Here is a 15529-nt window from a genome sequence, read left to right as displayed (position 1 = left end):
ATAGGACAGGACAGAAAAGTTTCAAGACAGTGAAGTTGTACAGGGGGAGAAGAAATACTGCCAAATCAATATTGTCCAAAAAGGACCAGCGGCTTTCAGGTTTTTGTTTGCTGTTGTGGGTTTTTTGTTGGTTTTTATGGTTGGTTTTTTTTTACTTCTGTGTTCTTCTAACAAACTCTCAAAAGCCTGTGTCACTGCAGTTTTTCTTTAAACTTGTTTGGAATTAGCTCTTTGCCAGTAATAATGTTGTTTCTTTTTATTATTTAGATGTCTGGATAATTGACTTTGTTTGGTCATTGACTTTGTTTTCTAGTGGTGCAAGTACTCCTTCCCTTTTCATCTTCTAGAAGAGCCATGTACTTACTGTGTCTATTGCATTATTGACAGAAAGCAAGGTGATAGTTTAAGGCACACTCATTCATTTATTCACTTTTTTTATGTGGTTCAGAACTTTGTTATTCTTCTGTTACCATTGTTAGGCAGGAAAGTAGCTGGAAAATGAAAGATACTTTTTATCTAATGTGAAAAATAATTCATGTCATAATTGAAATCTTTCAGAATAAAGAAGATCTCAAATCTGGAGAACTTAAAAAATCTTGATGTTTTAGATCTTCACGGAAATCAGGTACAGTACAATAACTTGATCATTTACGTTTCTTGTGTAGGCATCATGTGTTTTCCTGTGTCTCTTACCAAACCATTGCTTTTTGAAAGGGAGCTGGTAGCAAATCTTGCAATTTTTGAGGTCACAGAAAGCAGTAAATTGATAAAAGGTGGTATGATGTTATATTCAATCTTTGTATCAAGTCTCTTGTACTTTCAGCATTGTACTTTTGGCAAGTTACAGTGATTAAAATGCTGAGTCAACTGAGTATAATGGCATCACACCTATAGAATAGTAATCTAGTATAAGTAGTTGTGGTGGTGTTGAAGTAACCCAGTCTTAGAAGTTATAGAAGAATTTAAGGTCCCATTGATTGTTGTGTTGTTTCTTCTATTGGTGATCTTACAGACCAAGATGCCTTACATATCTGTAGAAGACTTAAATTTGTACAGGAAAAAACAGAATGGGTCCAAGCTCTTGATTGACTCATGCTTCTGAATTAATGCATCTTACTTAATGTCTATTCCGTTTCCCCAATTTGAGACTAAGTGGACATCTCTAATTCAAGTGGTGCATAAAGTTTTAGCTGTAGTACATATAAGAGAAAGATTCTATTTCATAGGTATGTCGTGAACAGCATGGAGTATTAAAAGCAAGATGGATATATTCTTTTGTAAAATAAATTTTAAACACATGTGATACAAAATGTTCCATAATTGAGTTGTTTAAAACAACATATGGTTATTGTAACTATATATGACCAATGTGTGAATTTTCTGCATTCCTGTTCTGACAGTTTTGATGTCTTACCGACTTCTCTGTGTGTGATCTTTATTATACAATTACTTGACAGTGCAGAATGGGAATGCTTTTTCTTTTTTAAAGAAAAAAAAAAGAAAAAAAACAAACTAGCATTATAATGAGTTATTATGTGTTGTGATAAGTTTGTGCCTTCTTTGAATAACACTAGTCCAATAGTAAGCGTGTTGTACAGTGGCAGAGGCAGCGTAAGGACTCATAACGACATCTTAGAGCCTTAGAGTGACTATGTTTGGAGATGGCTAAGTGTTTGTGTAGTTATAATCCTTTTCTTATTGCTGTTCTAAGTTTGAGGGTGTTTCTATGTTTTTGGTAAAAATACTTGCAGACTAGATATGTGGCTGTGCCAGTCAGTACACTTCTATAGTACAAATGGAAAAATCGCTGATAGAAATGAAACACAGGTCATGCACAACTCTTGCAAATGATTGTAAAGTATATCTGATTTTTTTTTTTTCCCCTTCCAGTGTCTGTACAACTCCCTTTACATAAGCTAGAACTTTATTAGGACTTTTGGGCATGGTGCCCAATTGGTTGCTACTAGATCAGCTTCATAATAATAGGTCTACTTTGGTCCAGAGAACTTCACAAATTATCCTGTATCAAGAGTTAAATATTAAGTCTCTAGAGCATAATAAATGCTTTTGATTTTCAGAAAGTTTTAATCATAAATGTACATGTGAAGGGCACAAATGTTAGGAAATGAAATTGTTTCCTGCACGTTTTTTCATAGGTTTAGAGTATTTTTTTTTTTGAAAGACCACATAAAGACTATGAATTTATCTTCAATTACTAAATTATCTTTCTGTTCCTTTCCAGTTTAAAGATATGCAAGTTTTCATGTTAACATTCTTTTTTCTTGTCTTTGAGGAATTAAAAATTTAAAACACCAATCTGCCATAGATGATGTTAGCTATTTTTGAAGGCATAAGGGAAGAAATGAAGAAGGGAAGAAATGTCTCAAACTCAGCATATCAGCTTAGTGTACTAGCGTCTTCGTTCGAAGTCTCGGGGGGAAGGGGTGGTTGTTGTTTGCTTAGGAGTAGGAACAGGAGGGCTCTGTCTTTTACTTAGATTTGTGGGATGGTTATTTATGGGAGCCTTCTAGTCTATTTTAAATGGTACACATCGTGAATTTCTCAAGAACAGACCGCAACTCCAAAATCCATGTTCCAATATTCCAGAACATAGCAATTTAAACAACGGATCAGTAGAATTAAAAATTATTTGTTTGTTTTTATATAGTTCAAAATAGGGAATTCTGATCATTGTTCTGTTGATGTAGTGTCCTGTCTCTAACATATACGTTATTTTTTTTAATTTGGTACAGAATAATTAAAATCAAGAATGCAGAAACAGAATATCCTCAGTCATAATGAAAAATAATAGAAAATAGGATTTACATTATCTTAATAAGCTCTTGATACATCTGTTTCCTTAGATTGATTATGGTGTTATCCTGCACCCAGTTCTTAAGTAAAGTAAAAAAATCTACAATAAATCTAGTCATTTTTACAATTGAGAACCAGTGATGGGCAGCAACTTTCCTTTATCAGGGTGGCTCTTATTTCAAGTAGAGGATGTGGCGGCACCTTTGTGGTGTGCATCACTTGTGTCTGTCTTTCTTACAACTATGGAAAAATGTGATTCACTTTAGGCATACAAAAGCGTCATTGACTGCCAGTGTGGTATGAATATCTGTATGTGCTGTGTGAATATGAGACTTCCTCTGGGCATCGTTTTCCGTTGCTCACTTCCAGTAACTGTGAAACAGACTGTATAGGTTACTTAAAGTTACCATCTTTTCAGTCATACTCTGTTATGCTTACAGATATTTTTACAGTACTTTTCGTTTTACATTCAAAGTTGTGTTTCTTAGGGATGTGAGAAATTATTTAATGCTGTGTACATGGGAAACAGATAATCTTGATGCAGCGCAAAACTTCAAGACTATTTTCTAGAAAAGACAGCTTGCTCTGTGGTATCATCTATATTTTGTTGCCAGGAATATTTTCAGGATTTTCTTAATGTGATATTCTTGGACTACACTGCAAAGTTCATGCTGTTAAAGGTACTACTCAGACTTGCGCACTTGGTTTTGCATTTATTTTTTGATTGTATTAATTTAAACTGATGATTTTGTATTTTTGAAGAAAACGTTTGTAACTTTATTACAAAACCTGTCCTTGTAGTTAAATTAGTGGAAGGGATTTTAATACCAAACTCTCCAGGAAGAAATACTAGATTCTTTCAAGAAAGCCATTGGTAAACTGAAATTTGGATGTAAGTTTTGCAAATTGTTGCATAGCCTGTAATTTTTTTAGATTTGCTTTGCCTGGAGAAGAGAAGCCTCAGGGAGTTCTTATCGATGCATATAAATAGCTGATGGGAGGGTCTAAATAAGATGGAGCCAGACTTAGCTCAGTGGTATCCAGCAAAAGGACAAGAAACATTGAAATTCCTGCAATACAGGAAACTTGTTCAGACTTCAGAAAAATGTTATTGTCAGGGTGGCCAAACACTGGAGAAGGTTGCCCAGAGAGGTGGGAGAATCTCAATCCCCAGAGGCGGTCTAAGCCTGACTGGACGTGGTCCTGGGTAGCCTGCTATAGTTGACCTTGCTTTAAGCAGTGGGGTTGGAAAGGGTGATCTCCAGAGTCCCCTTCTGACCTCAACTGATGCTCTGATTCCGTAGCTAGAGTTACTTCAGATTAAATTCACTATCTTTTCCTATTTTCCCTTTTTAGCAGCAGGGGAAACAGAAGAAAAGAATAGTAGAGAAGAACAACTATTTTGAGGATATTAGTAAACTGACAATTCTTCATGGCAAAAATCTCCCCTGTAAAGCCATGAAAAACCTCTCTGTTAGATGAATGTGGCAGTTTCTTGAGCTGTAGTGCACTAAATCAACATCCTACTACAGTACTCATTGAATGGCACTTTGGGGTTAGGATAGGTGTGTTCCTGTGGTTTTGATGTGTATAAATCCCACATACTTGATGAAATTATGCATCGAGTCTGTTGGTCTTTAGAGCACTTTCTCTGCAGTTTGCACTGTTTGCTTCTATTCATTGATTCTGCTACTGCTTGAGAGTGGAGGTTGATCACAAGTTGCTTTGTGGAGCATTTTGGTGTTATATTTGTTGAGAAATAAGACAGTTGAATTTTCTTCAAACTTGTTGATTTGTCTATTTTATAGAGTCATCCTCTGTAGTTCATATTTATATATGTGTTAGAACAGTGATCTATTTTACACCTCTTCTTATTCTTTGTATTGATATATATAGCACCTCTATTTTGAGGGGGGTTTTGCCTTTTGAAGTTGCCACGTCTTAGTTAATAGAAGATGAGGACACACAAATTTTTTTTTTTTGTAGTAAAGACAGTTCTATTAAGGGGAGAATATCTGGTGAGCAGTCTTCATCAGCGTAGAGGATTAGCTGAATATTTGCTGCTTGCATACAGTTTACTTGAGATACGAGTTAACTTGCATTCAGTAATTCTGGTACCACCAGCTTTCCTCTGCAGTCAGACAGACAATTCCAGAAGGTGGTTTAACATGTTTGTTAGACTCCAGTAGATGAGAAGAGTCACATTAAGTGAAATGCTACCATTTAAATGGTATTGCCTGGCAACAATAATATTATTACTGTAATATACGGTGGAATATAAATTGCTACAGTACTATTACTACTTCTGAGTTATCATACAGAACAGAGTTTTTCCATAGTCTTTATTTTCATGGTTTGGCTTCTCTGATGTCATTAAATAAAACTCCTAAAATTCAATGTAGCAGGTTATAGCAAAACCCAGTAAATCCTCCTGATGCCTTTTGGCAAATAATTTTACCAGATTGACTCTTGAGTGAATGTGATATTCCACAATTCTTTCTGAGAACATTGGACGTGCTCACATATCTGGCAAGAAAAAGTATTATTCTTTTTACTACCATTTTTCCCCTTGATGGTTTGTGTATGTTATAGGACATAGTTAGAATAAAATACTAAAATATCTTATGTGTAATATCCATTACATAATTTCTGACCAAACAGTTTTCATTCTTCAGTAGTTTAATTCACTACAGGAATATTCTAAGGTGCTTGCAATAATTTTAACTTTTTTGGTGTTCAAAGCTATTGCTAAAAAGGTGCAGTATCTCTTAAACGTTACCCGCGATCCCAGAGGATCAATGAACAAGTAAATCTTGTGTACAAGTTATATTAAAGGTATTTGAAATGCATTAGCCTAAGAAAAAAAAAAAGTCAACTCTTTGATTACACACAGTGGTTCTACATAAGGTAAGAAATCTCAGCAGTCACTCTATAGATGCAGAACAGAAATACTCAAGTAGGGTATGGCCAGAATATCAATATTATCAATCATATTTTTCAAAAATAGTGCTAGAGCCTAGCAATTATTTATTTATAAATTATTTATTTTTGTTAATGTTCATGGAGTAGTATCAGTTAAGAGGAAAGCTAGATTCCTTTTTTAGTCTTAGTGCCTCCCTCCCTCCCCCTTGGGGTGTAAATCAATCCCGTAGATGGAATGCAGATTGTGAAACTTCCAAGACTGGAATGTTTCCAAGAGCTTAGAGGTGAGGCAAAAGAGAAGGAGGAAAATTTCATTTTGTTCATTTTTGGGAAAATATTTTGATTTATTTGGGTGCTGGATATTTTGGATAACATGATTTGGTCTGAACCTTGAGATTTCTCCTGCCCAAAGTGAGAAATGCACTGGGAACTGGATGTGCTTTAAAACATTGAGTTATAGTATTCTGCAGTGCTTAATGATAAACCTTGGAGGATTTTTTTTATTTTCCAAATTAAAATTTTTAAATGTGTTACTACTTAAAGAAAATCCCTTCATATAATAAATAATCAAAAAAAGGTTTTAAAAAAAAACAAAACAAAACAAACAAACAAAACCAACAAAAAACCAAACCAGTGTAATGCCTAGTGAAATATTGCACTCGATGCCTGTGCTTTACAAAAGGGACAGAATGTGAATTCCCCTGTCATATTACTACTCTTTGCCTGTTTTCCTACATGATTTAGTAAGGCTCTTGATTTTAATACTGCCAGTAAAAATTTGTAAGAAAATACAGCATCTTAATAACATTTACTTAAATTTTCATGTAGAGACTCCGTTTCTATGGTTATTAACACGCTAATGTGGACATAAAATACTACATCATTTAGAGACCCTGCAGGTGATTGTGTCTGTGGTATATTTAATGCACTACAACTTGCATTTGACTTTGAACTAAATGTTTAATTTCTAAATAATGTGCTTCCAAGCACTCTTGAGTATTCTATGGAGAGAATACTGATTGTTACCTTGATCTTTGCTGTCAAGGTAAATAGTATAAATGGTATATCTTCCATGTAAATGTCTTTAAAACCTTCTTAATTTAGATAGGGTCAAAATGGACTTTACTCTGTCTCAGCGAACTGATGCATTAAAGTTGAGTCAAGTTGATATTGAATTTAATTCTAAATTTATTTAGAATGAAATTTATTCTATAATCCGTTAAATTTTAAAAAGTCGTCATAGTTATTTTTTGTTTTCTGATTAATTCTGTGAATCATTTTCCTCGCCAAAAGTTGAAGGATATAAGTAAAAGGGGGAGGGGGGGAAGCAACTTGATTTTTTTTTTTTTTTTTTTTTTTTTTTTTTAGGCCTGGATTTTGTTTCGGTAATCTCAGAAATGTGTGTTAAAAGATAAACTTTTGTGCAGTTTAATTGTGGAGTGATTATGTGGTGCAGAACAATCTCTTCTGAAATATATCTGTTGCATAACTAAGTAAACAAGAAAATATAATAGTGTTTTTGTTCAATGTTTGTAAGTAAAGTATTAGGTATTTGAAAAAGCAACTAAAATGGTTAATAATAATCCTTCCTTATTTATAATTAATACAAAATAGTCATAGATATAACTTGTTTTTAGTAAAAGAAGTATAATTTGAATTCTCTAAAAGTGGCTTGTTATCTAATTCACACCTAATAGTATGTCCTAAAAGCCGGTGTATCTACACGTGTGCATGCATAATTGAAACAGAGAAAATCCAGTAATCTTAAACCTTAGCAAACAATGAGGAGTATCTCTATACACTGCTGATGAAATCATTGTTTTTGCAATAGCAATGAAATGCCAGGATTAATATTCTACATCGTGGCATGTTGTAATTTTGGCTAAGCAGACACCTGCAGAGGTCTGTGCACTTCATGCTAACCATCTGCACTTGGCTTTGCTTTTACAAGTCTGTCTGTCTAAATATATTGTTCCAAATGGTGGTATTTTCTGTTCCTTTTGCAGTAATATTTTTGTATCCTGGTAATTTTTATTTTCTGCGTATAATACACATAAATGGAAGATGTATCATAGTTTAATTAGCAGTTGACTCAAATGTTGGTTTAAGATATTATTTAATTTTGGTTTCGTTATCTACTTATGTATGCTTTTTAATGGAAACATTGCTGGAATACTTTTCATAGCGGCATATTCAAGTCATGTCCTAGACTTACAGATATATATACACACACATATATATGTATGTGTACACACATATATGAAAATTACCAACAACATCCGTCTCTGGAGACATTCAAAACCTGCCTGGACGCATTCCTGTGCAACCTGCTCTAGGTGACCCTGCTCTGGCAGGGGGGTTGGACTAGATGATCTCCAACCCTATGATTCTGTAATTCTGTGATTATGTGTTCTCAAACTGTTAAATTACAGCTACCTTGCCTCTTCCCCCATTCCAGGAGCTGCTGGACACTTTCTGGAAATTGACATGGCCCGATTTGTACTGGTATAGAGCATCAGAAAGTTCATTATCACTGGGAAGATGTGTGACAGCAGTCACTATCTTGCTTGTCTGCATCTAATTGCTGTTGGCAGCTTTGGGGAGGAATCACGTGCCTGAGGACAGGGTGTTGGAGGGAGTGTGGAGTGGTCCAGCAGGTGATCATTCTAATTGAAAGGGAATTCATTATACTTGCTAGTAGCTTTGTGCGCTCTATCCTTGGATGTCCTGCCACATGTTTTGTGAAGTCTTTTCCTCAGGATAGACCTGCCTTCTTTCTGCCATATAGCATGGGCTTCAGTAAGAATGTGATGGGAATGTCCTGCGCAGTGGCAATACTTCATCTTCTCCATGAGATGTTGCTGTATGCAAGTCCTGTGTAAGGGTCTGGGTAGATGCTGGAGGACAAATTACAAGACTACTGTGAGAAATAAATATCTGGATAGAGATCCTTGAGTGGATCACTCTTCTAAAAAGCAGTGCCTGTGTCAATAGAGCAATAATTAATGCCTTTGTAAAACACGGTTGTGTTTCTAGAAGTCAAAAATAAAATTAAGGGACAGTAGCTATTACTACTATTCTTTTTTTTTTTTTTATGTCTTTTGGTCAATGTCACATGAATCTTTAAAACAGGGAATTAAGTATAAAAACAAACCTTGAGCAGCTGCCTGTTTAATGTAGTTTAGTCGCTTTGTTTGATCCCTCTATTTTCTAGTCACAGGAAGCCATGAGTTGCTGAAGAAGTGCTGGGGACTGTCAAGCAAGTGTATCTAAACTAAGGATGCTGCTGCTTTCTTTTCTAACTTTTCAGTGTGTATTACTGATTCCAGCAATTACCTGCTCATAAAACTTCCTTACAAGTTCCAATTTCAGAATAATTGCTTTCTTCTCCAGAGGGCTGTGGCTGCTCCTTGCCCCTGACTCACAGCAGGTTCCTGTCCTCATGGCCTGCCAGAAAGTCCGTCTGTGGAGCTCCTGTAGATAGAGCTATGAGTGCTGCAACTGTTTTTTTAAGAGGCATGAAGGGAAATCGGTGCAAGAGTTCTGCAATGGTAGGGGGATACGATGCTGCATATTCTTGCAGGATATGTACCAGGCGATTTGGATGTGTGTTCGAGTGCCTTTGCAGACAAATTAAGGATTTTGACATACTATAATATCACCAGCGTCCTCTTAGTTTCATGGTGTCTTCAAGGTTGCTGCTACAGAGCAGCACAGCTGAAATAACCTAATTTCTGATGGTAAGGAAGGAAGCGTTGACTGGTTTTGCTGCAGTATGACTAGAAAGATATTAGTGAAGTGAATGCTAGTACTTAATCTCTAGCAGACCGTAGCTTGTTTTCAGCAATTTATGACATGATTATCATGGTTTAGAAAAATACGCAAGAAGCACACTATCGTATTAAGTTGATTGTTCATGTATACTTAAAAAAAATACGTATGTGCTACATATATCTATTGTATACCTCTATAAAACACAGTATGCACTTTTGTAATTCTACCTCTTTCACAGATTACTAAAATAGAAAACATCAGTCATTTGAGTGAACTGAGAGTGTTAAACCTTGCCAGAAACCTGCTAACCATTGTAGAAAACCTTAATGGACTGGATTCTCTCACAGAGCTCAACCTTCGTCATAATCAAGTCTCTGCTATAGTAAGGAACAAAACTCTTGTCTTTTCTTTCTTTTCAACAAAATGCACTATTACTGTAACTTGTTTAAACCATATCAGCATTTCAGATTTGTGAAATCTTGTGTTTCCCTGTATTGCGTTGCTTATCTTGTTCCGCTGCAATACTTACTCTCACAATATAAAGGTGAAACAAACAGCAATTTATTTTTGGTATTATTTTCTTTAAATGTGATCGCTTGTTGTGATTCAAGTCTTGATAGCTCATGATGTTTTTTTAAGAGGGGGAAAAAAAATATTCCGAAGCAGTTTTGTGGTACTATCATAGAGAGACTTTTCTTTCATACAAGTTTGTTTCCTAGAAACAAACCCTCTCTTAATTTCTGTAGCTCGGATAAGCAGTCAGACCATCTTAAATTTCATCTCCTTATGAATATTTCTGAGCCAAATGCAGAGAAAATAGGTATTGATCTTAAAAGCAGAATTTCCCAATTGAAGCTTTAACCCAGCATTGTAAGTCTTTTACGTTCTAGAAAATAAAGCTTTTCACTTCGCAATTTATGAGTTATAGTTCAGGGATCGCAAGTACGTTGTTTGAACAAATGCTTTTTAAAATAATACAGTAAGTCAACTTAAATAGCTGTATTTTTCTGGCCTTCATAATTCCTTTAGTTCTTGGTCTCCTATTGCTGGTGAGTCTTTCCTTTCTCAAATTTCTGCTACTTGTCATATGTGAATTGTTGTTGCACTTCAAAAATAAGAAATCTCTGCTCATTGCTGATTCTGTTACTGTACCTTCCTGCTACAGCAATTATGTTACCTAGAATTCTCTTCCTTGCTTGTAGCTGCTGCCTTTTCACTCCTTGTGGGTGTAGCTGGTACTTTCTCCTTGCTTCCTGCTGTCACAAATGGAGAGTCAGCATGAAATTTAAATTAGTGAGTTATAGGATTGGACTCTGTGCTATATTTCAATTTAATTTTTTAGTCTTTCCTGGCCAGAGACAGTGTTTCAGAAGATGATGTTCTCTTCAGGGAAGTACTTTATTATGTCTAATTGGTTTTGGGGTGTTTTTTTTTTCACCCTGGTTAAATGCTAATGGAATGGGGTGTGTGTGTGATTTTTTTTGTTTGTTTGTTTTGTTTTGTTTTTAATGGGATGGTGATTTTTAGCAAGTATGATGCTAACACTCCTTTCTCTAGAGAAGGACTCTTAAATCATATGAAGTCAAGTCTTGGACGTGTCGTGCTGTCTGAAACCTAAAGTAAATATATGTCTCTCTCCTAAAATAAAATCTTTTTCTTATTTTAATGATATGTATTGTCTCTTTCTCTGTGCGCAACAATGTACCTGTATTTTTTTGCTTAAACTTGTTTTAAATTTTTTGAGGGCAAACACCCTGAAAAAATGAAAGCTGCACTACTTTTGTATTGAAATTCAGAATCTGCTGCAATATGATATTACTGAAAATCCAAAAACATAGAAGCAAATGTATCATTTTATGGAGAGAAGATCCAAAATATTGTTATATTATTGCTGGAGTACTTGAGTAGTTGAGGGAGGGGGTTTAGATTTCTTTTCTTGAAGATGAGGTTTAGGTTTCCTTATGGCTGACTGTGTGTGGGGTTGGGTGTGGGCTGTCATTTAATCATGATATAGTTATGATGTAGCACTTAACTACAAAAGTTACACTCTAAGTTCATTAAAAGACTTTGGTTTCTGTGTTTTAGTTTAGTTTTTGGACTGTATTATAGTTAGTTACTATAACAACACTATAATTATGAATTGGGCTTTTTAAAGTTGATTATTTCTTTAAATGAAAGAATCTAACCTCAATTTAAACAAGTTTGCCCTTCCAAAATAATGGAATAAAATCAATATATTTTAAATAACTTTCAGTACATTTTTTGTGAACCTTTGTTATTTTTCTTCACCACCACCCTCACACACCCCGCCCCCCTGTGTGGGAAAGATGATATTCTCATTTGTCAAACAAAATGAGGTCCCATAGTGAACTCCATGCGCGTTGCAGTTAACTATATTGAATAATTCAAGTTATCCAACTAGATTATAGTTTGTTTGAGCAATTAAACCTGTAATAACCTCTTACAATCCACTGGCCTTAGATTAGCAATTTTGGGACTATTTTTTGTCTTTGAAGTATTCATTAGAGACTAGTAATCTTTGAATCACAAGTGGTTGTTTTTGTAAGAATAAATTGTAGTTCGCCCAAAGTGGTAGGATTTTAAAAGGTCGTCCTGATGCTTGATTTATAGAAGAATTGTATCTTGTAGGATTGGAAGTGTCTTCAAGAAGTCTGACTATTCAAGAAGTCTGAAGAATAGCAAAGAGACAGAATAAATGTTTACAAAGGGTCTTGTATGGCATTAAAAGCATGAATCTGTATAGATTCACATACCATGAAAGATGGAATATCTATTAACTTTCCATCCAGTTATGAATTGGGCCCAACTTTTAGGAAGACAAGCTTTGTTTTTGTTTGAAAGATGGACCTGCTTGATTGCTTTGAGGTATTAAGAGCTTAGAACTTTGGATTTTGTCATCTGCAGCTTGATCTTAGACTTGAGGGAGGACTGGTCAAGGTGTTCACCATCTTTTCACAAAAGATCTCCTGCCCTGTACATCCACTGCCCTATATGATTTTGTATCCAAACTGAAGTAGATGGAGGCTTTGCTTTGCTTTTTTTTTTTTTCTTTTTCCCAATCCTGTGTTGTGGGAGTTTGTTTGTTTCTTTTTTTTTTTTTTTTTTTCAAACACCGCAGGTGTTTGCTATCACCAGTGTAAGATTTGCTAGTTATTGTCTTCAGGGGAAATTACTTTGTATTCTTCAGTGCAGAATTATTTGATTAATTAGTCTTTGCTGCTTAAGAATTACTGTGCACAGCCCTGTAATGCCTGTCTTCATGTGTGTGTCCACCTGTATCATGCATCCCCACCCCTTTTAGCATCAACACTAAGTAGCCTGAGGGACAGAGGGGGTGTCCAGGTATCATTCTGTTGTGAACTGAATCTTTCTATGGTCTGATGTGGGAGGGTTCAGAACAGCTCTGAACCCCTGAACCAGGGGTTTTGCAGCTACAGACCCAAGTTAATAAGCCCTGCTTAGCGTGGACAGAACTGACTTGCAGCAATGCTTGTTAGCTCACATGCAGCATGTCATTAATAGCAGCTGCACGGTTTGTTTAGAGCTGCCTTGTGTTCACCTCTTTGGGTAGAATGAACTTTTTCTGTTTCTGGAATGCTATGTAGACATGTCACAAATCCGATGGAGGGAGGAAGGGCTGTAGATTTGATTTGTGGCTAAAATCAGGGCAGTGAGCCGTGTAACACTTCCCTGTGCTGTAATAGGTTTGTGTCCACAGGTTGGAAGTTGGAGTATGTTCCTTGGTAGGATAAGGAGATGCAGGCTCATAACTGAGGGGTTAGGTGGGCGGTCTAAATGGTATATGAAACACTGCAGCCTGGGCTGTCTGGCCATTACGGATTTATATTTCATAAATGAAGTTTGATCTTACTTGATACCTTTCTAATACTTGAGCTATTTGCTATTTAGAGGTTTTCTGTAAAGGTCTTTAGTGGCATGTATTAAATTCAAAACTTCTCATTCTGGAAAGTCATTCCTTCTTATAAATTTTAATTTTAAAGGTGACAGAGTCCTTCAGATCATTCTCTGGCAGAAGAGCCACTGCTGTTTGGTAGTGCTAATTGCACTGCTGTATTGCATTTCAAAAACCTTCAGCATGGTCACAAAATTAACTTTTTTTTTTTTTACAGTGTGTTTATCCTGCAGCTTAAATGCTGAGACAGCACCTTGGCTTATTTCCCAAAAGCTTGTTCAGAAACCAGCAGCAGCCTTATCCTCTTTTCTTTAACATCATTTGCTTTGCAAGTGATGCAGCTTGTTCTGCAGAGTAGATATCTGCACTGAAACACTCCCTTGCAGTCTGCACTAGGGAGAAATGGAGCTGCACATTCAACAGAAATCAATGTTGCAGCAAGGTTATAGCATATAGAAATGAAAGTATTTCATCAGGCAAAATAGAGAGGTTCGAAAGCTACTTTCAGCTACTGAATTTATGCCTCTATCTTTCCTTCTAGAAAGATGTGGATACTTTGCCCCGTCTCCAACGTCTCTTCCTCAGCTTCAACAATATATCTAGGTAAGGGAAATACCATTTGTTTCCTATCAGTAATTTGAAGTGTCCTATTGGAGCTGTATTTCATTAAAATTTAAATTCAGACACTCTGAATGCAGATACTTTTTTTTTTTTCCCCTAACATATCAGATAGCATAATCAAGCCATTATGTATTTTCTACTTTAAACATAAAAATTCTCAAAACCCTTTGCATTTAAATGTAGTTGTACTATAAGTATTCTACCAAGAAACTTATATTTTTTTATTTAAAAATTATACTGTTTACAAAGATGACCAAAATTAAAAATAGTTTTGTAAATGTGTTGTTTTCCTGTTAAACTACATATCTGTTAAAGCAACATTACACAAGGTACATATTATATTTAACATACAATCACTGTATTTATAGAGTTACACAAACTGCTGAGTCAGATTCTGCTTACAATGATTGGATTATTTCATGCTTGTGTTTTACTTGTCCATATATAAATAAAGTCTGAGAGATATATTCATTCAAGCCAGACAGCAGAAGCAGAATAGCTCAACTTTCAAAGCAGGGCTTCTACAGTTTCGAGTTATTAAGTGCATTTTGTTATAAATAGATAGAAATGTTTGTCTCCTATGCTTTATCCATATCCATGCATTTTTGGAGTCTGCTTTTATACTGGTTCCAATATTTAAAAAAGAAAAAAAAAAAAAGTGCCTGCATTATCTTCAGTGTGGTGTGTCCTTTTTTTTTTCATCTCTTAATCACCACGAGCCTTCTTTGCTTAGAATCAAATAATTTAATGTGGGATAGGGGAAAGATGCTTCATGTTCTAATTACTGACAATACTGTACTGTTCTTGTGGTATCTGCGTTCTCTGTAAAATGTTATACTTACTATGAGCTTTTGTTGTAATAGGTGCTTGAATATTTTAAGTTGACCTGCATTATGGCTTTTGCAGACAGCTCCAACCTACTTGTCTGTGTTCCTTAGGTTCTTAAAGTACCAGCGCAGTAGATCTCCTTAAATACTCACGGGTATTAAACATTTAAAAATCAGAGATGAACTGCAGTAATCTTTAATATGCACTTCCTTTAATTAATCTGCTAGAGAAAGGGTTAGCATTTTGCCTCTTTGAATAATTTCCAGAATTGATAAATGCCTTTTGTTTCTGCTTTTCTAAAAAATGCCTTAGCTTGGCAAGAACAATGAGGGGACTGCAGTAGCTGGCTCCCTTGCCATCAGGGAGCGTCACTGCAGTCAGTGGAATTTCTGTGTCTTTTTACATACTTGGTATGTTTTGTGTAGCTTTCTGACTCCTTTCTCAGGTTGTTTTATGCAAGCTCATGTTATTTTAACGGTCTTCAAAGAAGAAAAAATGTCTCTGTGAGGTTTTTAAAGTAGATTACTCAAACTTTAGGTAATTGGTAGCTTGCTTCTTGGTACTTAATCACGATTGCAGTCATTTATTCATTGGGGCTGCAGTTGAACTATTGATAGATCTAGTCTTAGTTTTCAT

General features: G+C 35.4%; 1 protein-coding gene across 1 annotated transcript in view; it reads left to right on the top strand.

The window, feature by feature from the left end:
- LRRC49 (leucine rich repeat containing 49) overlaps positions 1 to 15529 on the top strand; it is a 51336-nt gene that overhangs the window by 6416 nt on the left and 29391 nt on the right. The window contains exons 7-9 of the mRNA XM_054215560.1: positions 559 to 625; positions 9749 to 9892; positions 13986 to 14047. Coding sequence (XP_054071535.1) covers positions 559 to 625; positions 9749 to 9892; positions 13986 to 14047 — 273 coding nt within the window. The remainder of the gene's footprint in view (positions 1 to 558; positions 626 to 9748; positions 9893 to 13985; positions 14048 to 15529) is intronic.

The sequence above is a fragment of the Rissa tridactyla genome, chromosome 9 (genome assembly GCF_028500815.1).
Source record: "Rissa tridactyla isolate bRisTri1 chromosome 9, bRisTri1.patW.cur.20221130, whole genome shotgun sequence".
NCBI lineage: Eukaryota > Metazoa > Chordata > Aves > Charadriiformes > Laridae > Rissa > Rissa tridactyla.
This window is presented reverse-complemented; position numbering and strand designations above follow the sequence as displayed.